This window comes from Meriones unguiculatus, chromosome X, assembly GCF_030254825.1.
Source record: "Meriones unguiculatus strain TT.TT164.6M chromosome X, Bangor_MerUng_6.1, whole genome shotgun sequence".
In the NCBI taxonomy this organism is placed as follows: Eukaryota; Metazoa; Chordata; class Mammalia; order Rodentia; family Muridae; genus Meriones; species Meriones unguiculatus.
This window is the reverse complement of record NC_083369.1, coordinates 67,161,438-67,185,993: the sequence shown is the minus strand read 5'-3', so window position 1 is coordinate 67,185,993 and position 24,556 is coordinate 67,161,438. Positions and strand designations below refer to the sequence as shown.

At 37.1% G+C, this 24,556-nt stretch overlaps 1 protein-coding gene across 11 annotated transcripts in view; it reads right to left on the bottom strand.

Moving 5' to 3' along the window:
- The window catches only part of Pak3 (p21 (RAC1) activated kinase 3), a 320,956-nt gene that overhangs the window by 51,976 nt on the left and 244,424 nt on the right, over positions 1–24,556 (bottom strand). For all 11 annotated transcript variants that reach the window (XM_060375414.1, XM_060375412.1, XM_060375420.1 and 8 more), the window contains 3 exons: positions 16,438–16,569; positions 14,414–14,573; positions 5,515–5,578 (listed from right to left, as the gene is read on the bottom strand). In XM_060375414.1, the coding sequence (XP_060231397.1) occupies positions 5,515–5,578; positions 14,414–14,573; positions 16,438–16,569 (356 nt within the window). The remainder of the gene's footprint in view (positions 1–5,514; positions 5,579–14,413; positions 14,574–16,437; positions 16,570–24,556) is intronic.

Sequence of the window (24,556 nt, the reverse complement as noted above, 5' to 3'; positions counted from 1 at the left end):
CTTAATGATTAATGACATGATTTTGAAAGTTACTATAACAACAGGTAAAGCAAAACAATAAAATTCAAGACTTAATGAATAGAAAAGAAAACCACTGTGTCTTAAAAGTAGATACTAGATTGCCTAGCTCAGGGCAATAATTCATGAGAAAATCAGTTACAAGCCATTTAAGTTAAAACACAGTTACTATAAGTGGTTTCTTTTTTTAAAATCTAGAGAAAGTATTTTGTTCATTCACGTAAAATCTTAAGAGTGGGGGATATTCCATTAAAAACTCAAAACAATGATTAGATGAAAATAAATATGATAAAATAAAATTTTAAATCTCAATAAATAAACTTAAGCTCTTTATATCTTAATAGCTATTTTAAAAGTATGCTCTGATTTTAGTTTTTTTAAAAAAAACATTGGTTTTTATATTATGACTATTCATGTTCTGTGTGTATGTGAAAATTGTCAGTGAAATGTGAAGCCAATAGACATGAAAAAGATAGATGTGCAGCACACACCAGAGGAACAACAAAGCAGTATGACCAGGTCAGACCAAGTCACTGTGAAAGAAAAACAGCTGACCATGAAATGAGAAAAATGAGTGATTAAAAAGCCAAAAAGACATTGTTATAAAGGAAAACTAGGTGGGCAAACACTTTTGTTCATCCAACAAATATTTACTGATGCAAAATCATTCGAGAGATACGGGACTAGCAAATAAGGGAAGCTCTGCAAGTAATCTTTGAGTGTGGCTGTTTTGTACGCTTATTCATAACTGTACAAAAAAAATCTGAGGGCCCACTAAATACAAAATATTTGCCACCATGCCAAGCTTAGCAGTATGCTGGACAGTATAGGAGACAAATTAAGAAAGACAATAGATGTCCTAACATCTAATAATTTATTATGACTGAACTTTCAGTTGGCTTCATCATTTTTAAAAATCATGTATTCTCTGGGAATGTAAAACAAAAGCTTCTGTTTCAGCAAATAGGACATACACTGTTTATTTTAAATTGTGTATGTTTCTTTTTGTTTTTTTTTTCCATCTTCCTCTTCTTAATCTTCTTATTTTTGAGAGGGTCTCATGTAGCACAGGCTAGCGTCAAGCTTGCTCTGTGGCTGAGGATCACTTTGAAAACCTAATTATTCTGCCTTCACCTCCTGAGTATGGAGATGAGAGATGTGCCACCATGTCTGGCCTTCCCCTGCTTCTTTTTAGATGATAAATACTTTAAAAAAGGTATCCATATATAACTTTCCTTTTGTATCTTTTGAAGTCTAGTTATGATTAGCAATCACAAGAGGAAATCTCTTTGGTGAGCAAAGTCACTCATTAGTGGTCTGATCTTTGTTCTTGAAGTTATTAATTTGGCTCCATTATTTGAAAGCATCTCTTAAGTATTTTTGTTTGATTTTTTTAATTCAATGTTGTTTTTGTTCAGCTGCATATTAATGGGAACAAATAAGATCACATCTCCCATCCTCACTTCTCAGAACACAGTTATTTAACAAAGTGATTCACTGAAACTCTAATTTAGAAGATGTTTTGCGTGGTAAATACATTGTGAATTGTAAACAAAATTAAAACTAGCAATAATGAGATTCTGTATTTTGCAAAGACTAAATAGAATGAAGTGAAAACTTGCAGAGTACACAGGATGGAGAGAACAAATATGATGTCAATCTTAGAAGGATCTAGAATATATAAGAACTGTAAAACCTCAATAGCAAACAAACAAACAAGCCAAAAAACCCACTTGTAAATGGTAAATAGACCTAAACAGAGAGTTTTCAAAATCTGAAACACATTGCTTGTTGTTATTTAGGGCAATGTGGATTGAGCTGGAATTCATTATGTTGAGTTAAGCATGCTAAGTACCAAAACAATAAAAATAAAAATCAAGCATTGGGGTGGTGGTATCGGCTGAGCACTTAAGGGGAACCCTCCTCCACTGCTGGTGGGAATGTAAACTTGTACAACCACTCTGGAAAGCTATCTGGTGCTTTCTCAGACAACTAAGAATAGCGCTTCCTCAAGATCCAGCTACACCACTCCTAGGCATATACCCAAAAGAGTCTCAAGTACACAATAAGGACATTTGCTCAACCATGTTTGTAGCAAAGTAATTTGTAATAGCCAGAAGCTGGAAACAGCCCACATGTCCCTCAGTGGAGGAATGGATGCACAAATTGTGGTATATCTACACAATGGAATATTACTCAGCAATAAAAAACAAGGAAATCATGAAATTTGCAGGTAAATGGTGGGATCTGGAAAAGATCATCCTGAGTGAGCTATCCCAGAAGCAGAAAGATACACACGGTATATACTCACTCATATAGACATATAAATAGGATAAACCTATTAAAATCTGTACACCTAAAGGAACTAATCAAGAGGGAGGACTCTTGCTAAAATGCTCAATTCCTATCCAGAAAGGTGAAGAGGATGGACATCAGAAGAAGGAGAAAAGAGGGAACAAGTCAGGAGCCTAACACACAGGACCTCTGAAAGGCTCTGCCCTGCAGACTATCAACGCAGATGCTGAGACTTATGAGCAACCTTTGGGCAGAGTGCAGGGAATCCTAGGAAAGAATTGGGAATAGTAAGATCTGGAGAGGACAGGAACTCCATAAGGAGAGCAACAGAACACAGGGGTCTTTCCTGAGACTCATACTCCAACCAAGGACTATGCATGGAGATAACCTAAGACCCCTGCACAGATGTAACCCATGGCAGTTCAGTATCCAAATGGGTTCCATTGTAATAGGAACAGGGACTGTCTCTGACATGTACTGATTGGCCTGCTCTTTAATTACCTCCCCCTGAGGGGGAAGCAGCATTACCAGGCCGCAGAAGAAGACAAGGCAGCCACTCCTGATGAGACCTAATTGACTAGGGTCAGAAGGAAGGAAAAAAATACTTCCCCTATCAGTGGACTTGGGGAGGGGCATGCATGCAGAGGGTGGAGGAAGGGAGGGATTGGGACGGGAGGAGGTAGGGAACCACTGGGGGGATACAAAGCGAAGAAAGTGTAATTAATAAAGAATTAAAAGATCAAGCACCATGTAATTAAATCCGTATGTAAAAAATTAAAAGTAAACCTGATCTGATAGAAGTTCAGAGTGAAATGGTGGTTACCCAAGGCTGGGTATAGTAGGGGAGAGGTAAGAAGGAAGGAAAGAAGGACAATTGATAAGAAGCCATGGTTACAGTAGCAAGAAATTCCTGTGGGCTATTAAAAAGTATGACAGCTACAATGATAATATATATGTACATTTTTGAAGGTAAAAGGAAGATTTTTTGAAAGTTTTCACCATAAAAAAAGATAAATACCTGAGGAGATTGTTATGCTTATTCTGATTTGAACATTATGTAGTATATTTTTAGATTATATTTTATTGTTATAATATGTGTGCATGGTGGTGTTTGTGTGTGTATACATGCATGAGCACACATGTGCACATGTCATAATTCATGTGTTGAGGACATTGTTTTGGAGTCAATTCTCTCTTTCCACTGTGGATTCTTGCAATCTACCTTGCGTTGTCAGGATTTCATGGCAAGCACTTTCACCAAACCACATAAGTACTATATAAATACATGAATCAAAGCATCACATCACTGCCCATAAATATGTATAATTATTATGTGTCAATTAAAAATCAATATTAAAGCATAAAAAGACTATAATGTGAACTATATTTTAAATATCTAGAGCTACATTAAAAATTCTTGAAATGCAGCCACTCCTGTTGAGACTTGATATACTAGGATCAGATGGAAGGGAAGGAGGACCTCCCCTATCAGTGGACTGGGAGAGGAATATGGGTGAAGAAAAAGGAGGGAGGGTGGGACTGGGAAGGGAAAAGGGAGGGAGCTACAGGTGGGATACAAAGGGAGTAAACTGTAATTAACAAAAATTAAAATTAAAAAAGTTCTTCCAAAAATAAATCTGATATAATGATTTATTTCATTTATACCAGTGGTTCTCAAACTTCCTAATGCTGTGACCTTTTAATACAGCTCCTTATGTTGTGGTGACCAATAACAATAATTTTGCTATTGTTGTGAATTGTAATGTAAACATCTGTTATTCAGGATAATTGATATGCGACCTCTGGGAAAGGATTGTTCAACCTCCAATACAACACACATGTTGAAAACTGCTGGTTTAGACAAATGCAAGCAAAATATTATTCCAATAAGCATTCAGTATGCACACTGTCTATACGATATTTTATAGTATATTTGACATGAAGGACTTGAAATTAAGTGTGTATTTCATACTTGTGGCACATTCCAGTTTGGACCAGTAATACTACAAGTGTTCAACAGCCAAATGAAGCTAAGCCCAAAGTAGATACCACAATGAACAATGAAGATCTGTGGTGCTGTTCCCCCAGATTGTATATCTGTCCATTAAAAATAATTTAATTATGTATAGGTGTGTGTGTGTTTGTGTACACAAGTGCAGGTGCCTGTGGAGGCCAGAAAGGGCAGTGGATCCTCTTGAGCTGCAACTATTTGTGATTGTGAGATACCTGATATGGATGCTGAGAACTGAACTCTGTCCTCTGTGTGCACACTCTACCATAGAACCATTTATGTAGACCTCAGCACCCCCTTTTTAACCAAACACGTTAAAATAAAATAAAATCTAAAAGCCAACTTTTCTGTATTGTCTTTTTGCAACTTGTCTTGTGGGATATTCTACTTGTTCACAAAAAAAGTCAGTTAAAGTTTATATATGGACTTGAGAAAGTACATCTTTCATTACACATTATTGCATCCCCAGGGCGTCTGGCTTAGTAATACACTGAGATGTGAGATACATCCAGTTGAGTTGAAGAAGAGGTGGCTCCTACCTCTAGCTTTAGCAAATGATTCAATATTGGTTCACATGTCTAGTTGATGATCAGGATTATCTGAGGACTTTTTATAAGATTACCATTCCTGAAGTCTGATTCAAATATCTGGTGAGTTGGGTCTGGAAATCTGTGCTGTTAACCAGTATGGGAAAGTGATGGACCTGGTCTCATGTAAGGACTATTGGTTTATATTGACACTACTCAGGTAGTTAATTTAACAACTCTGGGTTATTTAGTAAGGCCTTCCTCATTCTCATTCTGTACTGTTCAGTTTGACAAAGCAGGATCTAATCCACAGGTGCATTTGAATGTGAGGGGGCAATGCAATTAGAGCTTTCACATACTCTCTATCTTCCTCTAATTCTACTGCTTTTCTAGGTAAATCAGTGTGGATATACAAATGGCATAGCTATCAAAATGTCCCTGCAAAGTTATCAGTTCAATGATAGTGAAGACTCCAGTATCATGTGTTTCTATGTTAGTTACCAAAAAACCTACCAGCAGGGAAAGTTAAAATTGATTATATAAATCATAAGTATAATACAGAAAATAAGAGGTATGAATTGATATTATATCTGAGCTGTTAGTGAATTTTAACATATGTACATTGTTGGAGTGCATCTTGGTAATTTAAATAAAATCACTTACCCTTGACCAATTTTTTCAAATCTTGTATATTTTTTCTTTGGGTCCCCAACACTCACAATGCTTCCTGAAAGAGAGTGGGGGCAGGGAAGGAAAGGTGGAGGGAGAGAGAATGATTGAAATTGATTTCCTTTTAATGATAAAATTATTACATCAAAGTCAGTAACTTTCACATTTTATATGGAAAATATGCTTAATTTGTTTAAAAGTGCAGTGAAATATATTAAAGTGATCACAATAATCCATACATACTACTTATATTAAAAACTGCTGATATCTGGGAAAGAAAAAATGGACTGACCACAAACCAGCGTTTATAAAAATTAAAAGTCCTTGTAAAATAACTATTATAGATTAGGAGATTAAAATACTTAAAAATTGTGCCCATGATTTAATAAGATAATTTTTCTGAACTGGAGTAAAGGATTGCACTAGATTTAATTCCACAGGATGCATACTTATCTAGTGTTTACTCTTCACTAGCTCCATGCTAACTCAATGGTAAATAAGAATGGGTCTAAGGAGTAAGTTTGGTCATAAATCAAGAGTCATACTTTCAGAAAGTATGCATCCTCTTACTTAGGATTCTACTAGTGCTCAGAGCACTTGACCAGCTTTACTGATATGAGATTTAAATATCATAAAATTCACCCATTTAAAGGATATAGTTCAATATCTTTTTTGTGTAGTCCATGCATCTGTATGTACGTGTGTGTGCATGTGCAGAGGCCACAGGTTCACAATCGGTGTCTTCCTCTATGGCCCTGCACCTAATTTTCTGACGTAGGGTTTCTCCTCACTGAACCTGAAGCACACTAACTTGGAAAGACTAGCAGGCCAGCATGTCACATAGATTTTCTCGTTTCCACCTCCCTAAGGTTGCATGCATGCACCAACCCACCCTTAATATGGTGTGTGTTGGAGAGCTGAACTCAGGTGCAACCACCAGTTCAGCAAGTGAGTCATTACTCTTTCCCTTCAATGTTTGATTTTAAATAACATATTTCAGACTTGTGTATCACACATTCCTATCTATCTATCTATCTATCTATCTATCTATCTATCTATCTATCATCTATCTACCTGTCTATCTATCTATCTATCTATCTATCTATCTATCTATCTATCTATAGAAATGAATTAGTCATTCTTGGGGCTAGAGAGATGGCTCAGTATTTATTGCACTCAAAAGCATAAGGTCATGCGCTCAAGAACACACATAAACTGTCAGTTGGACCTTATGGTCCACCTGTAATTCCAATGCTTAGAAGGCAGAGATGGAATTCTGAAGGAAGAAGCTATCCTATATCAAGGAGTTCTTGGTTAGCTGAGAGACCATGCCTTGCTCGATAAGGTGAAGAGTGACCAAGTATAATTCCCTATGTCAACCTAGAGCCTTCACATGCACCTGCACACATAAGCACCTGCACAGACATGTGTATTCATACTTGTGTGAACACACACATCGACATGACACTTGCAAAAAAATAATTAAACATTCGACAGAGAAACAACATACATATTACCAGTTACTTTTTTTGTTGTTTGAAAACAGAGTTGGGGCATAGTGATGCTATTTTAATATAGGCTAAAGCATGAAGGTTCATAGCAAAAAAGCAGGTCTCTGAAACAAAAATAGGCTTCACTAAGAGAGAGGCACACTTCCTTGTCTTTATGATATTCATGAGCAAGATTTGGGTGGGGTTTTGAAGCTATTATATTCCAAGATTGTAGTTGATACCTCGAAACTCTAAATGGTAGGTCTGCAGGAACATAGAAGATCTTTGCTGTATTACTAGTCGCTCTTATCTGTTCCTAAATAATCTTGCAACAGTTCCTCCTTGCTACAGAACCACACCAGATTTCTTAGTTGAACACAGAAGGCCATTCATGATCCAACCCCATCTGGCATTTTACCTAACCAGGCTAAGTTGCAAGTATCTTTCCCCTGTCTCCTTCCCCCCTGCTTTAGGTCTTAGGAGTACTATCACCATACAGTAACTAGCTCTAACCATATGCTTTTCTGCTTTTCTATTCCCCTTCCTATCTAAGTTCTGACTTCCTAATTACCACCTAAATATATCTTCAGCACATCAGCCTTTCCAAAGTCTTCTAGGATCACTCAATAAAACTAACATACTTTTATTTATTATTGGACTCAGAAAATCTGTGTTTTCATCTGTTTACTTTTGGTGCCCAGTGCAGTGATTGCCACTGAAAAAGGAAGTGAATGAAAATAAGAAAATACATATTCAAATAGAGTACTATATATATGTATATATATACATATATATATACACACACAATTGTATATAGAGAGTATATATACTATATAGTATATATAGTATATAGTATTATATATATAATATATAGTATTATATATATTATAATATATAATGTTATAATATTATATATTATACAGTACATATATTATATATATATATATATATATATATATATATATATCACTAATTTAGATGACTATTTGTTCCCTGGCCTAGTGAAGAAGCTAACTAAAATCTAAAAACTGACAATATAGAGTCAGGAAAAAATTAATCTTCTAAATCTTTCAATTATGGCTTATGTGTTGCATTTGGGATTTAGCACTGCAGGGGTTTGTCTGGGGGTATTTGGTTGACCAAGGATAAGCTTGAACTTCTGATCCTCTTGTGTGCTAGGATGACAAGTGTGCACCTCTAGACCCTATTAGTGTTGTTTTGGGCACAGAATGCACAGCTTCATAAATGCCAGGTTAGCACTCTACCAACTGAGCCATACCCCTGTCCTGGGAATAATTCTTTCATTTTGTCTTCATTGTTTGACAGTTTCATACTGGTTTTGTTGTATTTTCCTTCTTTCTCTCTTTTTTTCACTTTACTTCGCTAAAATGGGCTTTGATTTTAGTTGGCCTTAGTGCGACAGATACTGCAAGAGTTGTTACAAATCTATTGCCATAGGCCATGGTGCTTTCAATCTATCCTCTAAGTAGTCTGGTGAGATATCTGAGAATTGTTTGTCTTTCAGTCCTTCCTTGCAGTCATTCCCTACAGATGGTGTTTACTTAGTGCTGGTTCTGTATCTGCTTTCTTCCTTGACTCCTTTTCCAGTACACTCTTTCCTTAATTCTACTGCTCCTTTTGGACTCTCCTCTTTTGTTTCAACATTCTCCTAACTAGCATTTCTTTTGCTAGGTTTGTCATGTCTATCCAGGTTCTACAGCTCTCTCAGAATGCTTTAACTGTAGACCTGGTCAGATGAGTCTCTGGTTTTGATACCAGAGATACCTGACACCTATAGTTAATCCCCAAAGTCCTTGGCTCAGTATGCAAGTATCACTGTATCTTTAACAAGAACCTTATGCTCTGACCATAGAACATAAAGTGCAATCCCTGAACAGCCCCTGCTTAGCAGTAATAGTTAAGCTGCTTCTTCTACACAACCAGTAACAACCTCTAGGAGTAATTCTTTTCTAAAATATTCTTATTTTCACTTCCTGTGTGTGTGTGTGTGTGAGAGAGAGAGAGAGACAGACAGACAGACAGACAGACAGAGAGACAGACAGACAAAGTAAATGTGTGTTTGTGTGAGAAAGAGGGGGGAAGGGAAGACAGACAATGCCAGATGTGCAAGGAAAATATCCAAGCCAGAAGAGGGCATTGAATCTCCCAAGGCTGACGTTTCAGGCCTTGTAAGCCAACCAATAACATGATGGCAATAAAACTCTTGACCTCTGGAAGAGTCACTCACTTTTTTTCCCTCCCTCTCATAACTCTGTTTCTTTGTTCAAGTAATAGAATAATTCCAAGTTCTAGGTATGTACCTCCAAGTCTTTTTTGGTGTTTTGGCTTAGATCAAGGGAAGTCTTTGAATTCTATATTCCATCTGCAACATACTTCCCATGTTTCCTCATAGCAAGCTCCTTGCTTTAAATGTTATTTTAGATGTTACTTCTTCTGGGAAACCTCTATGATCCCATTGAATAATGTTAATAACTTCCTTTTTCTCTCCCTTTCAATGTCCTTAATGAGTAATATAACACTTTGGAATCACCTTTTACACTGTTTTAATGAGAACAGCATAGTCTTATTCACCTGTAAATCCTTTGTGTCCTTATAGAGCACAAGCTACAACATATATTGACTATTCAGCAAATGCTTGTAGAGTTAAACAGAAGTAAAATTTGGCATTTCCTCTTGAAGAAAAAAAGTCCATGGTTCAAGAAATGTTGAATAATATATTTTATTTTATTATAATTATGTCTTTAGAATGCCATAAACTTAGTGATATGTGGGTTCCTATTCTATTTTTCAAATCGTCTAATGGATTTCCACATCACTAAAGCCATCTTTCTTCAAGTCAGTTATTAATGGGTAAGTGCCTGGATCTTTTTTATTCTTTTGATGAAATTATTATTTTAAAGTTACTTGACACCAGAGTGTTATTAAATGGTTTATACTTTTCTAAGAAAGTTTTGCTATAAAGTTGCTGAGCAAATGCTTTTCCACAGACTGATCAAAAAGCAATGCTTTAAGCTTTAACTCAAACCACTTTCTGAATTGTAACCAATTTCAATTGGCAGGGTTCAGTTAATGAGGCTTTAGGGCAATAAATTATTCAACCATTATTTCCATGGTATGTGGTGTTAAAAAAAATGAGGAAATGAATCGTTTCATATGGATTACTAGGAGACAACCATTTTGATGAGACTGTGCTTCAGAATTTAACTGCTCTCCAATTAAAATGGCGTCCTTACACCCTATATCTTTCACCAGAGAGTATGTGCTGCCATCTACTGATGGCAGGTATGCATACAAGAGGCTTTCCTTTACAATTTCAGTCACAAAACAAGGTTTTCAAGTTATCTCTCTTGTTAGGTCCATTACAATTTGGTTTTATAAATTTCGACAAAGGAAAGTATGGGGACACAGTAAAGCAAAAAAATAGGTCAGCCAATAAAATTGAGTGGAAAAAGCAATGATAGAAATATCAGAACCATTTCCTACCAATTAAGAAACAAACCATTCATTTTAAAGTATAAAGTTTTAAGAATCACTAAATTCTAGTATTTGAAAATGAGATTCATGTTGTGGTTTCAAAAGAAATAAAAGGTCCAACAATATAGTCTCTGTCTTATTAAGCTAAACTGGTTCCTGTCATAAAGAAATTATCCCTTGAGCATAAAGGAGATTTTTTTTGTTGGTTTGTTTGTTTTCCTTTTGTTTCTTTTTTAATTAAATTTTATTTTTTAATATTAGTTACAGATTATTAACTCTGCATCCCAGCTGTATCCCACTCCCTCATTCCTTCCCAATCCCACCCTCCCTCCCTCATCTTCTCCCTACCCCTTTCCAAGTCCACTGATAGAGGAGGACCTCCTCCCCTTTTTTGTTTCTTAAGACAAGGTTTCTCTGTGTTCCCCTTACCATCCTGAAACTCACTCTTGTAGACCAGGCTGACCTCCAGTTCAGAGACCCACCCGCCTGCTTCTGCCTCCCTAGTGCTGGAATTAAGGGAGTGCGCCACCCACCACCTGGCTATTTTTTTTTAATTGTTGAAGAAGAGCTTAATAATTCTCTAAATTAACTTTGATTGTCTCTGATGGTGAATTAGGAAAAAGAATTTGGAGTACAGAATGCTAAGGAAGAAGAGGGCAAAGATGAAAAACTCGTTGTGGGGCTTAGAGGAGGAAGGTTAAAGAGAAATTTCCTATATTGAACAATTTTTCTAACTGTCCGTGCCTTCTGAAAATGTTCACTAGCATGCAAAGGTTTGTTTATTTTTCAACAGATCTGACAGACCACAGTGAACAGCCAGATCCAAGCTATCTGTCTGTGTAACACTGAAAGATGATCTATCCATTTCAGCTATTAATGATTCCTTGGTCTGGCCCCTACCAGAATGGAAGATTAATTGCCTGGAATGGAAGATGAATTGCCTGGGAGCTGTGTGGTTTGGCTTGCACAGTTCCTAGCAATCACATTCTTGAGGTTGAAGATGAGGATGACTAAGTAGAAGCTGTCATTTCTTCCTTATTCTTATATGGTTCACTCTCCTGTAGATGGCAGGCCATCCTTATACTTCTCTACTTTTTTTCCCATTTCCCTTTGTCTAACAGCACAGGCTCCTCTACTACTTCCTCAAGATTTGTATACACCTTTCCAAGGACCTCAATGACTTCCATACAGGTACCACACTTATGAGATTGTCCTGAGTTATAAGCATCCTATCCTAGTGGAAGGTCAGTACCATTCTGTAATGATAAAACAACAGTAATAAAACAATAAGCTTAAGCTGATTATTATGTGAGATATATTACTCGAAAGCATTTATTTAAGCTTCAAAGATCTCTTATCATACTGGGACTATTACTACTATTGGAAGTTCAGAGGAGGTAAGAGACTTTCAAAGGGATACAAAATTTGTACATGTGACTCAGACTTCATTATGATCATTTCAAAGCTTGTCCTGTCAGGCAATCACATTAATGGTTTGTATTCTTAATAAAACAATGAACATTTGTTGACTCCCCCACTATGAGCCAGATATATGTGCTGAAGTTATCATTGTCACATGGTATGAAGTTGGTATTATTATTATGCCAAATTTTTGAATGAAGAAATAGAGGACAAGCAAAATTAAATAATCAGCCAGCATCAGTAAGTCTGTGATTTGAATCTAAGACTTTCTGAACTCAACATTTGTCGTCTTATGATCCATCCTACAGAGAAAGTTTTATACTTCCTTGGCTTGCTAGAGGGAAAATGATTGTCTTGGATAAAGAAGTATAAAGACCAATAGAGAAAAACATTGGCTAAATTATTTTTTTTCTTTACATTTTTTTCTCATTAAAACTTAATTCAACCAGGCATGGTGGCACTTGCCTATAATCCCAGCACTCAGGGAAGCAGAGACAGTTTGGATCTCTGTGAATTTGAGGCCAGCCTGGTCTATAAAGCGAGGCCAGGACAGCCAAGTCTACAGAGAGAAACCCTGTCTTGAGAAACCAAAAATTAATTAATTAACTAATTGAACCTAATTCTCATCAAAAGACTTAAGTCAGTTTTTTTTCCTTTTGGCCTGCTGTTCCTCAGTGCAGAACAAAATAAATAAACTAGAAAGGTCCCAGCCATAGCTGTCATGTTCTGTAAGCAAAACTGTGGTTCAGAAATGTAGCATATATTTCTAAACTTATTTTTCTAAACTTATTTACAAAAATCTATAAATCCATGTTCATGACAGAGAACAGTCATTTTTACTAATGCATGACTGTCAAATTTTAAAAGTCTAATATAATCTCTGTTATAGTTCATGTGATGTGTATAAAAACAAAGGAAGGAATGTAGTGATTATCTGAATCATTAACTTAGTTTTCCTAGTGGTTCTTTTATCTCTGCCTTCTGTTTTACACACAAGGAGTTGGGTTATACAAAACCAAATTAGCTAATGGCAAAAGTGAAAGCTTTTTTTTTAACATGCACATTTTTTTATTAATTACACTTTATTCACTTTGTATCCCCCCATAAACCCCTCTCTCCTCCCCTCCTAAAGGCACACAGATATGAGATCAAATTCTGGCTTTCCCACTCATTATTCTGGTGACTTGGTCACTTAAGCTTTTAAAGCTTACGTTCAGTGTCCTGTAAAATGCAGGCATTAAAATCTACCATAAGTGAGTATAGAGAAAATTAACCTCAGTAATGTATGGAAAGTGTCCACTCACAAAGTGCTCCTCATGTAGGAATTATTATGGCTATTATTATAGCAAATAGTGGACAGTAATGCTAGAAGTATATTTAATCAAGTATAGCAGAGTCACTTTGTTAAATTGTAGCAATTCCAGTTCTGAGTGCTTACTGAGAGCTGTACTTCAACTTTGGCTTCCCCAAACCTATCTACTTCAAATGACAATGGTGTTACATATGAAGTGTCCTGAACGTGACAGACACAAAATAATTATTCAGTCCAAATGACAACTTTGCTGTGAAGGGGAAGGATATCCAGGGAGTGTCCTGGATATTCTATGATTCTTACAAACATTCTTAGCCTCTTATCATCTAGATGATAGTAGACCTATCTAAATTGGGAAACTGAAAAACTATTTTCAGCTAGCTCCTTGTGGCAAAATGGCCCCTTTGTCACATCTACAGTGCCTCTGTGTGGCCAACAAATGATTTTCTTTGCTCTACTCTGTTAACTGAAAAAAAAAAAAAAAGAATAAAAAGGGATAGCCCCATTATTGTCTTATTGTATCATGCTGCTAAGACTTATAGAAAGGATAAGGCGCTAGTAGCAGTTAAACTGGAGATGATGATTACTAATGTCTAGCCTTTCTGTGTGAATTTAATAACTACAATTTATAGAACCTTGCCAATTTTTAGGGGAGAACCTATTTCATACTCTTAAGTGGTGAGTATTTTGTCAAACTGGAGCACTACAGAAGTATGTGTGCTCCAATGACACCTTGGACGTGACTGCTATCATTGCCTGGTTTCACCTGTCTCCCCACAGATAAGGGAAAGCTACTTTATCTGTGGTACTCCATTGGACTTTAGGGTTGATTTTTTTTTTAACCAATGTATATCAGATGAGAACCTTCAGGTATGGTCATAAAATACTAAAGTATTCAATTCCCTTTGGCAGTGTAATCTTAAAAGTTACTATAATATATTTTGTCAAGGGTACATCTATATTGACTGTTCTAAGTGAAAATGCTTAGTTTCTGTTAGGTTACGATTATGAGAGACAGAGAGAGTAACCTGATTGATATGCACAGTAAGTCCTAAACATTTTATTTCACAACTGAAGGGATTCTAGAGTTTGACAAGCAGATTCAGACATCCAAAGAATAAATTCCCTTTGAAGTCACTGTATAAGAAGTACTTTCTGAGGGAAAAATACTCACTTAGCTTCTCTAGGATCTCCTCATCTGTCATCTTAGATTTTTTCCTTTGCCGATCTGTATTTCTGTACAAAGTACTGGAATTCTCAGCAGAAGGAGGGGCGGCTTCTTTATTTGGTGCTGCTGGTGAAGCAATAGATTCAACCACAGAACGAGTATAGATCTGAAAGACAAACATACCGACCCCAATTCCACAATTAAGACAGTAGATAAGGAAGAGTGTGGCAGGAAGGGACTGTCCCTTCACTGTTGTCAAAGAACATTAAGAAGCATAACATATGCTAAAGCATTCAAAGTATTTGCTCATTCTGACCTTGCTGTTCCTCCGTTAGTAATTCTTCCTAGGAGGTTCACATGGTTTCTTTCCTTATCTCCACCTCTGCAGTTTGATGAATTTGTAGTTGCCTGTGTTTTTTGTGTTTGTTTGTTTGTTTGGTATTATTAGCAAGTTATTGGATAGGATAATCTTATACTTTCAAATCATGACATCAAAACTGAGCCCATTTAATGTTGCTTTTGTATTAGGTAATATAAACATATAAAACAACAATAATTATAGAAGAAGAGGTCATAAATTTGAGAGGGAACCAGAAAGGTCATGAAAGGAGTTGGAGAGGCAAGATAGAAGGATGGAAATGATGTAAATGTGGTACTTATATGTGAAACTGTCAAAAAAATAACCAAAAATTCAGATTAATTTTAGGCTCATATTACAGTTAAAATAATTTGTTTTTATTTTTTTTTTTAAATTCGTGTGTCTGTATGTAGGTGTGTTTATGTGTCTGCCATGTCTACCCAGGTGCCTATAGGGCCAAGAGTACTTAGGATCCCTTAGAGCTGTAGTTACATGTGGTAACTCTGGGAACACAGGAAATACCCAACAGGTATTATTTGCTCAACAATATTCTAAAGTTCTAAATGGAACCTTCATGGGTATGTATGGGCGTGCATGTCTGTGCCTGTTTGTGTATGCGTATTGTGCATATGTGAATGCCAGTTGACATCATTCAATTGCTCTTGGCTTCATTTTCAGAGACAAGGTCTCCCATTAACCTGCAGATGGCTAGGTTGGCTTGCAGGCAAGCCCTAGGGAGCCTCTTCTCTGTCCTTACTGTAACACTGGAATTTTCAACACACAGTATTGGGGCTGAAGAGTGGAACAAGAGGTACTTCAGCAACTCCACAGATCCCTAGCCATAAAATGCTGTCTTCTTTGGTTTCTTTTGTTTGGAGCCAGAGTCTTACTATTTAGACTGCTCTGGAACTTTGGATCCTATCCCCTCTGCCTCTTAAACAATGGATTAAAAGCCCACCTCCCCCTGAGGGGGGAGCAGCCTTACCAGGCCACAGAGGAAGACAATGCAGCCAGTCCTGATGAGACCTGATAGGCTAGGGTCAGAAGACCCCTTCATCAGTGGACTGGGGGAGGGGCATGGGAGGAGAAGACGGAGGGAGGGTGTGATTGGGAGGGGATGAGGGAGGGAGCTACAGGGGGGGATACCAAGTGGATAAACTGTAATTAATAAAAATAAAAATAAAAATAAAAAAATGAAAAAAATCCCTCATTGCATATATTCATTGTCGAGGGTACATGTTACATAAGGGAATTTTCACACAAGTGTACATTTTATTTGGAGCATATGTCCTCATACTCCCACAACTACCCTTCCATTTTGCGATTTTCCTCCTTCCCATCATTGTAGTTTGTTCCCTTAGATCAGTGGTTCTCCACTTTTCTAATGCTGTGACACTTTAATATAGTTCCACATATTGTAGAGACCCCCCAACCATAAAATTGCTTTACTGCTTTAGAACTGTAATTTTGTTACTGTTATGACTCATAGCATTAATATGGGATATGCAAGATATCTGCTACATGACCCATGGGTTAAGAACCACTGCCAGAAATAGTTTCACTTTTCCTTTCAGGACATCATATATGTGTGTATCTATGATTTTATTTATCTATATAAAATCAGGAAATCATAAATGAGAGAAAATAAACTGTAGTTATCTTTCTGACTTACTGATTTTGTATGCTCCGGTCTTGGTGCAATGACAGGTGGAGGCTCATTGTCATCTTCTTCCTCTTCCTCTTCTTCATCTTCTTCTTCGGATACAGGAGGAGCCAAAGGAGGCTCAGAAGCTGTTTTTGTGTTCTTAGAACAAAAAAAAAGTGTTTAAAGAGAAGGTATTAACTTTTAACTATTTTTCTTCAGAAACAATAAAACAGAAATGAAATACTTAAATATGTAGAAATCAGGAGGAACTGTATCTTTCACAATAATTTACTAATCAAAGACCAGGGCACATTCAGAGATAAATTAATGTCATGATAGAAAGGATATTATCTTTATTTTTCACTGAGCTCACAATTAGTTAACTATTCATTTAATATTCTTAAATTATTTTAAAATCCATGACTACATTAAATATCAAATTAGTTAACATTAATGCTTTGAATAGGTATTGAGTCAATTAATATTTTCCTGTATATTGCTGGGCATGGTAGTGCACACCTATAATCTCAGCACCCAGGGAGGCAAAATCAGGCAGATATCTGTGAGTTTGAGGCCAGTCTGGTCTACAAAGTGAGTCCAGGACAGCTAAGGCTAGGCAGAGAAATCCTGTCTCAAAAAACAAAAACAAAAAACAATCTTGAATGCTAGTTTGCTGTTTAAAAAGGTTACTTTCTGATAACGTATTTAGCATAATCCTGAGGTTAGAGATAGCTCTGCAAATACAAGAGCCAAGAAGCCAAGACATGTTTCTTCTTAATTAACCCTCTATTGAGTATCACTCAGCAATAGTCACTGAGATCTAACTACTGATACTCATATCAATAATCACTCAATTTTAAGCAACAAACAGGATACTGGCAATTTGCAATGATGTATAATGTATGATATTAACAACTAACAATATCAATCACCACAGTACCTAGTGTCTATTTTTTTTTTAATTTTATGTTCACATAGTGGAAAAATGGTGACAGGTTTGAATTTTGAAAGAATTAAGGTCGTGGTTCTGAAAGCGCACTTGCTAGCTCTTCAGCAGCAGCAGTATCCAGACGTTTGTTAAAAATGCATATTCTCAGGTTTCACTTAGAACTATCAATCAGAAACTTCAGACATGTGGAATTCTGTGCTATAACTAGTCTTATAGGTAATTCTGACACAGGCTCACATAAACTATGATATAGGTTTGGTATAGATGAATATTAGACACATGGATACTGAATAATACAAAAAGCATGGCTAGTCTGAATTGATATGTCTTCTAATAGTATAGTAATCCCAAATTTTATATACTTGATATGAAAATTTTATATTATTTTGCTAATGCATTAATGATTTTACATTGATGTTTTAAATAAAAGCATTTAAAATTTTTGCATATGTTGTATTATATATGGGATTCATGCACATGTGTGTCCAAGTGCGTATGCCTGTGTGTGTGTGTGTGTGTGTGTGTGTGTGTGTGTGTGTGTATGCCAGAGGTCCAAGTTGGGTGTCTTTCTGTGTCCCTCTGTTCTGTAGCAATTTCATTTGAGATTAATCTCCATCTTGGGAAGTTTTATGAGGACATGGGAGTGTGCTAATGGGAGGTAAAACATTCCTTTCAGCCGGAAAACTATTTAAGCTCAGGGAACAAAGGCTTCGGGAAATCCCTGAAGCTAACCAGATATAACAGACTCCTTCTTCCTCAAATGCGTATAAGCAGTAAAGGCTGCTGAGAGACACTCTCAGACAAACTGTGATGTCTGGAAAAGACCCAGACCTGCTGAGCCACCTGGAAGAAGCAGAAACCAGCCAAATTGTCTAGAAGCAACAAAACCAGCCAAGCTGTCTGAACAGGCTCAGATTAATTGAGCCACATTGAAAGGATACTCTGCAATTTGTGGAGCTGCCTGCATGCTGGGCAGTGTGTTCTAGGTCTCTAGCATTTGAGGGCTGTCATGTCTGTCAGGGTGGGCTTTGGAGATGGAGCTGTCTTAGAGTCACTTCTACCCCTGTAAGTTACCCCTCACTCATACTCCTATAAGTAACCCCAGTAAAACTCCTTAGTTCACTAAGGTAGACTTTGATGTATCCCTACTTTGTTCTCTCATGTCATCCCTATTTGGGTGACCAAACGTTCATTGGGGTGAGCAAACATCTTCTCAGGAATAGTGTGACACAGCACACTCTGTAGCTTATTATTTGAAACAGAGTCTCCTGCCTGTACTCAAACAGAGCTTGTCAGCTAGACGAGAATGACTGGCCAGAAAAACTCCAGGATCTAACTGCCCCCACCTCTCAGCACTACAGGAATATAATAGGCATGTGTCACTGCTTCTGAAGTTTACATGGGTTCTGGGGAAAAGAGATCAGGTCCCCATGCTTGTACTGGTGAGCTATTTACTAAGCCCTGGGAATATTTTTAACATTGAGGGTTTTTTGTAATAAAGAATTTTAATTGACACATAGTCATTGTCCATGGCTCTGGGTCTCACAAGGGCACTTTCATATAAGTTTATTAGTTATTTTGCGCATATCCCTTTCCCCACTCCTTGAGATTCTTCCCCCTCTTGCTAGTCCCCTTTGCTCTCATAGACAGTTACATTTCCTGTTCATAGTAATTCCTAATTTTCACATGGTCAGCATAAAAACTCTTGCTAAATTTTAAGTTAATTATTTTGCTTCTACACAGCAATGAGGAACATGGCTGGAATTTTCCCCTTTGGTAACCACATTGAAAATACATCCCATTATAGCTAGAATCTCATTTTATAGACAGCACATCTCTTATAAAAATGTGCTTCCTGCTTGGTCTTGTATATTATCTAGGAAGGTCAGAGAAAATTTGTCACCTCTACTCAATCAGAATGTATTGTGCTATCAGTGGACTTGGAAAAGGGGCAGGGAGGAGATGAGGGAGGGAGGGTGGGATTGGGAGGGAATGAGGGAGTGGGATACAGCTGGGATACACAGTTAATAAACTGTAAATAATATTAAAAATAAAAAAATTAAAAAAGAATGTATTGTGCTAACTAGCTGAGCCCACACTATCCCTGTTTCATTCATTTTCTCATATTTTATTTTCTTTTAAAAATAGTTTATTTTTTGAAAATTTCATATAATATAATTTTATAATATTGTTTTCCTTCCCCCAATTCCACCCAGCTCTTCCCCTAGGTCCCTACCCATCCAACTCTACGTTCTTTTTCTCTCTTAAAAGAAACAAACAAACAACAACAACAACAACAAAACCTGCCATGGATTCCAATTTGTGTTGGCACTAGGGTAAATGGGACCTGCCTTAGAATGTAGTTGATACAACCAGTTTCACTTTATTGAAGAAGAGAAAATTTCCTTTTCTTAGCAACTATAAATTGCAAATAGCTTCTGTGATTGGGATGTGGCTTTATGTCTATTCCTCTTCCTTTGTGCTGGAGTTTTATCTGACTTGAATAAAATGTATCATGAAATATATTTTAGCATTTATTTTTCTCTATTTTAAAATGTGGCTACTAAAATACTTCAATTATACATGTTTATATTGATTTCTGTTGAATAGTATTTCTGTGGGTGTTTTTAATTTTTAATTTTGCTTTCTCTTTGAATAATTTTTTTCTGTTTACGTTACTTGTTTTGCCACCCAATGAGTTCCTAATGTGAATTTCCATTTCTTGAGACCAGAATTGAGGCATCCTATTAAGAAAAACATCACAGTGAAGGAATTAAGTCTATTTTGGAAAGTCAATATGGAAACTTTTTAGTCTTGTTAGTATCTACAGTGAAGTAATATGGTGTAATTATTTTTTGAATGTGAGCCAGCAAGAATTATTTATCATGAGGCGAACACGGGAATTTTTACATAAGTATTTGAAAAGACACTTGGCCGCCCAGATACAGACATATGTTTAGTGCTTTAAAAGACTGAGTATGCATATATATTTATTCCTTTAAAATTAAATTATACTAAAATCTGTACACTTAAAGAAGATAAACAAGAAAGAGGACCTGGGGTAAGAGGATCAATCCTCACTTAGAAAAAAAATTAGGATGGACATTGGAAGTAGGAGAAAACAAGTAATAGGACAGGAGCCTACCACAGAGGGCTTCTGAAAGACTCTACCTAGCAGTGTATCGAAGCAGATACTGAGACTCATAACCAAACCTTGGGCAGAGTGCAGGTAATCATATGAAAGAAGGGAGAGTTAGTAAGACCTGGAGAGGACAGGAACGCCACAAGCACCAAATATATCTGGGCACAGGGGTCTTTTCTGAGACTGTTTCTTCAACCAAGGACCATGCGTGGATATAACCTAGAACCACTGCTCAGATGTACCCCATGGCAGCTCAGTATCCAAGTGGGTATCCTAGTAAGGGGAACAGGGACTGGTTCTGACATGAACTCAATGGCTGACTCTTTGACATACACACACACACACACACACACACACACACACACCCCGCTGAGGGAGGAGCAGCTTTGCTAGGCCACAGAGGAAGACAATGCAGCCAGTCCTGAAGATACCTGATAAAACAGGGTCAGATGGAAGGGGAGGAGGACCTCTCCTATCAGTGGACTTGGAAAGGGGTAGGGAGAAGATGAGGGAGGGAGGAAGGGTAGGATTAGGAAGGAATGAGGGAGGGGGCTACAGTTGGGAAACAAAGTAAATAAACTGCAATTAATATAAAAATAAAATTTTAATTCCATAAAAATTAACTTACAAAGTAACTGGATTTCCTATGGCATTGTCATATATACTTCACTTTGGCTGTATTCTAATCTTTCCTCTGTTCTCTATCTCCCTCCTACCTGCATTTTCACTGAACCCTCCCAACTCCAATAATGCCTCCTTTTATATCCATATATGTGTTCTATTTCTCCAGCTCCTTTCCTTAATGTCTCTCTTTTTTTTTCTATTTTGTGGGCTCCCCTCAATTTTCTTGGCATCAGCCTATAATTACTTCTATCTAAACATGAATATTTACTATTTAGAAGCTAAGGACCCACATATGAGAGAGAACATGTGATTGTCTTTCTGTGCCTGGTTTACCTCAACATAACATTTTTTTTTATTTTCATGTTCCTATAAATATCATAATTTCATTTTCTTTTTAGCTTAGTAGAATTCCACTGAAACACTAACTTTTTGGGAACTGATAGGTACAGAGAGAAATTGATGTTGGATTTTGGATATTATTGCTACAGGCAGCTTTCCCCTGTTTCATCCCTGCTTGTCAATAATGCATGAAATCTTGGAGTAGGAGAGACAATTCAGTTGGCAAAGTCCTTGCTGTAAAAACAACTGGGCCCTAATTGTGACCCCCAGCAAGCACAGCAAAAGCTGGACATGACAGTATACACTTGTAATCCCTGCACTGGTGGTGAAGGGTTTGTGGATCTCTGCAGCTCAATAGCTAGCCACCCTAGCCTAATTTGCAAGTCCTGAGTCCCAAAGAGAGCTTATCTCAAAACATGAGGTATGCTCCAGAGAAACATGTCTGGAACTGTATTATGGCCACACACACACACACACACACACACACACACACACACACAGACACACACACAGGCCCATACACAATGGAAAATTACTTAGTTGTCTAAAAAATGAAAACATGAAATTCATAGGTAAAAGAATTGAACTAGAGAAAAAAATTACCCTGAGTGAGGTAACTCAGACTCAGAAAAACAACTATGGTACATATCTACTTATATGTAGATATTAGCTATTAAGTCATTGATAAACAAGGCACAATATGTAAAAGCACAGAGACTAAATAAAGAGTAAAGGACTAGGGGGGCAGGGATCTCCCTAGGGATGGGAAGTAGAATTCATAGATAAGGATAGACTGTTTGTGTGTGCATGTGTGTGTGTGCATGCATGTATGTAGTATGTTTGTATGCATGTAATGATAGGATTACATGTATGTAATGATGGGATCAAACAGGGATGGGGATTTGAGGGAGTAAGGGAGAGAATGTGTGGAGGGGCAGCTAAATCTAAGTCTTTTCTGGAGTCCTATGGGAACCTAATATAGTAGAAACTCCCGAAAATATATACACATATAAAGGGATTCTAAATGGAATTGCCAAATAATGTGAGAGATGGAGCCCCAATTAGACATCTCTTGTCACCAAATAAAACCTCCAGCTCTGGAAATAGGTTACATCTAATTGAGTTGTTGGCCAAAGTGTTCCCATGGAAATCCCCTAGCTATTGCCAAGGGTATGGGCTGCTTTCCACAAACTAACAGTAAGGCCGTATTGCTGAACACAACACCTGTAAAACTCATGGAACATAGAGAAGTCATGCTGGTGCCTACCTAAAACCTTCATCCCTACTGACTAGTGTTAATGGTACTAGAAAGTACTCTGTAAACTGTCAAAGGAGATAGGTAAATGCCAACCTAGCTACAAACCTCTCACTCTATAATGGTGACCTGCTTTTCTCCATCAGAGTCTCACTGGGTACTTCTAAGGGCAGGTTCCATGACCAGTATAAGATTTCAAACACAAAACAAACTCAATGGTATTTTTGGAGGTTCTTTGTCTTATAATGCTTTGTAATGTTTTTTTTTTTTTATTTTTAACATTACAGATCTTTGGCATATATATGTATTATAGCTTTCATTTTGTGTTCTTAAGGAATTTATCTGTGTGTGAACATGCATGTCTCTGCATCTATTCTTCTAGTGCTTTTTCTTTGGCTCTTTGTTTTATCCTATTCTGGTTTGTTTGTTTTTATCTTATTTTATTTTATTATTATTTTTAGATGAAAGAAAGATAAAGAAAGGGTGTGGATTTAGATGGGAGAGGAGCTAGGGAGGACCTGGAGGAGAAGAAACCATAATTAGAATATATTATATGAAAAAATCCATTTTCAATAAAAGACAAAATTGATGCGGTTTTCAGAATTCTATTCTAGACTCCTATAGGAAATACAGCCCTGGAAACTGCATGTTACCATACTTCTTAGGCAACTCTGATATTCAATCAAGCAAAAGAGCCACTGATCTAGATGAATGAAAGAAACCATTATTACAAGTCCAGATTCTTAGTCCATTATCCATTTATTATCAACAAAAGGCTGGGATTTTAAAGCCCCAACCTGCTGCAGGGTGTGGCTGTCATACCCTGCCCTACACCTAGGGACTGGGCTTCTCTCCCGGAGGCCCTTCACTATATAACCAGACATCTTGCTTCCTTAACCCCCTTTCTGCCCTTACCCCCCTTTCCCTCCTTCCTGCCTTCTCTTTTCCTCCTCCCCCAGCCAGCACATACTCGCCGGTCCCTCTCCACCTGCCTTGCTGCTCCAATAAACCTGCATTTAATTATTGTTTTTAAATCTGTCAGTTATGCATCCAGGTTCTTGAAGCAATACTGTGGCATGTTGTTAGTATCGTTTTTACCTTCTACTTGGAATAGAAGCTCAGGATTTATAAACAGTACAATCAAAACAAAATGTTAAAGTCAAAAATTGGTTGAAATTGAAGGTGAGGCCAGATCCCCAGAATCATTTAACAAGCTTGACATGGCAGCGCAAGCCTCTAACCCCAGCACTAGGCAATTAGAATTAAGTGTATCCCTGAAACTCACTGGCTAGCCAGTCTAGCTGAAATGAACATCTGTAGATTCAGTGAGAGATTCTGTCTCAAATAGGAAGGTGGACCTTGGGTCATTATATTTACCTGGCATGGACCTCTTACCTATACACATGTGTGCATGCCTACAATCATACACAACAGAAATTCATAGAAACAAAGATGAGCACTAAAGAACATGAAACCATAGGAGACATCACTGGATTCAGTACTCAATACAAAGTAAGCAGTTTAAAATCTAGAGAATACAACAGTGCTTATAATTTATTTTCCTCCCAGGATGCTAAAGGATGCCAAACCTTGTGATCAATTTAGTCTATGTGTAGAGTATTCAATCCCAGTTCAATAACTCAGATCTCATTTGATATCCAAGTGTATCCAGAATACACACTGTGAAGTGTACTCTTTCTATTCCTGTGACTGAGTGCCACTGAAGTGAACCTCATTGAACTTAAGGATCCTACTCAGTTCATTCAACCAACAAAAACCTCATCTTATACAGCTTATTTAATCAATTATTGTTACTTGACTTTCAAAGTCAAATTGT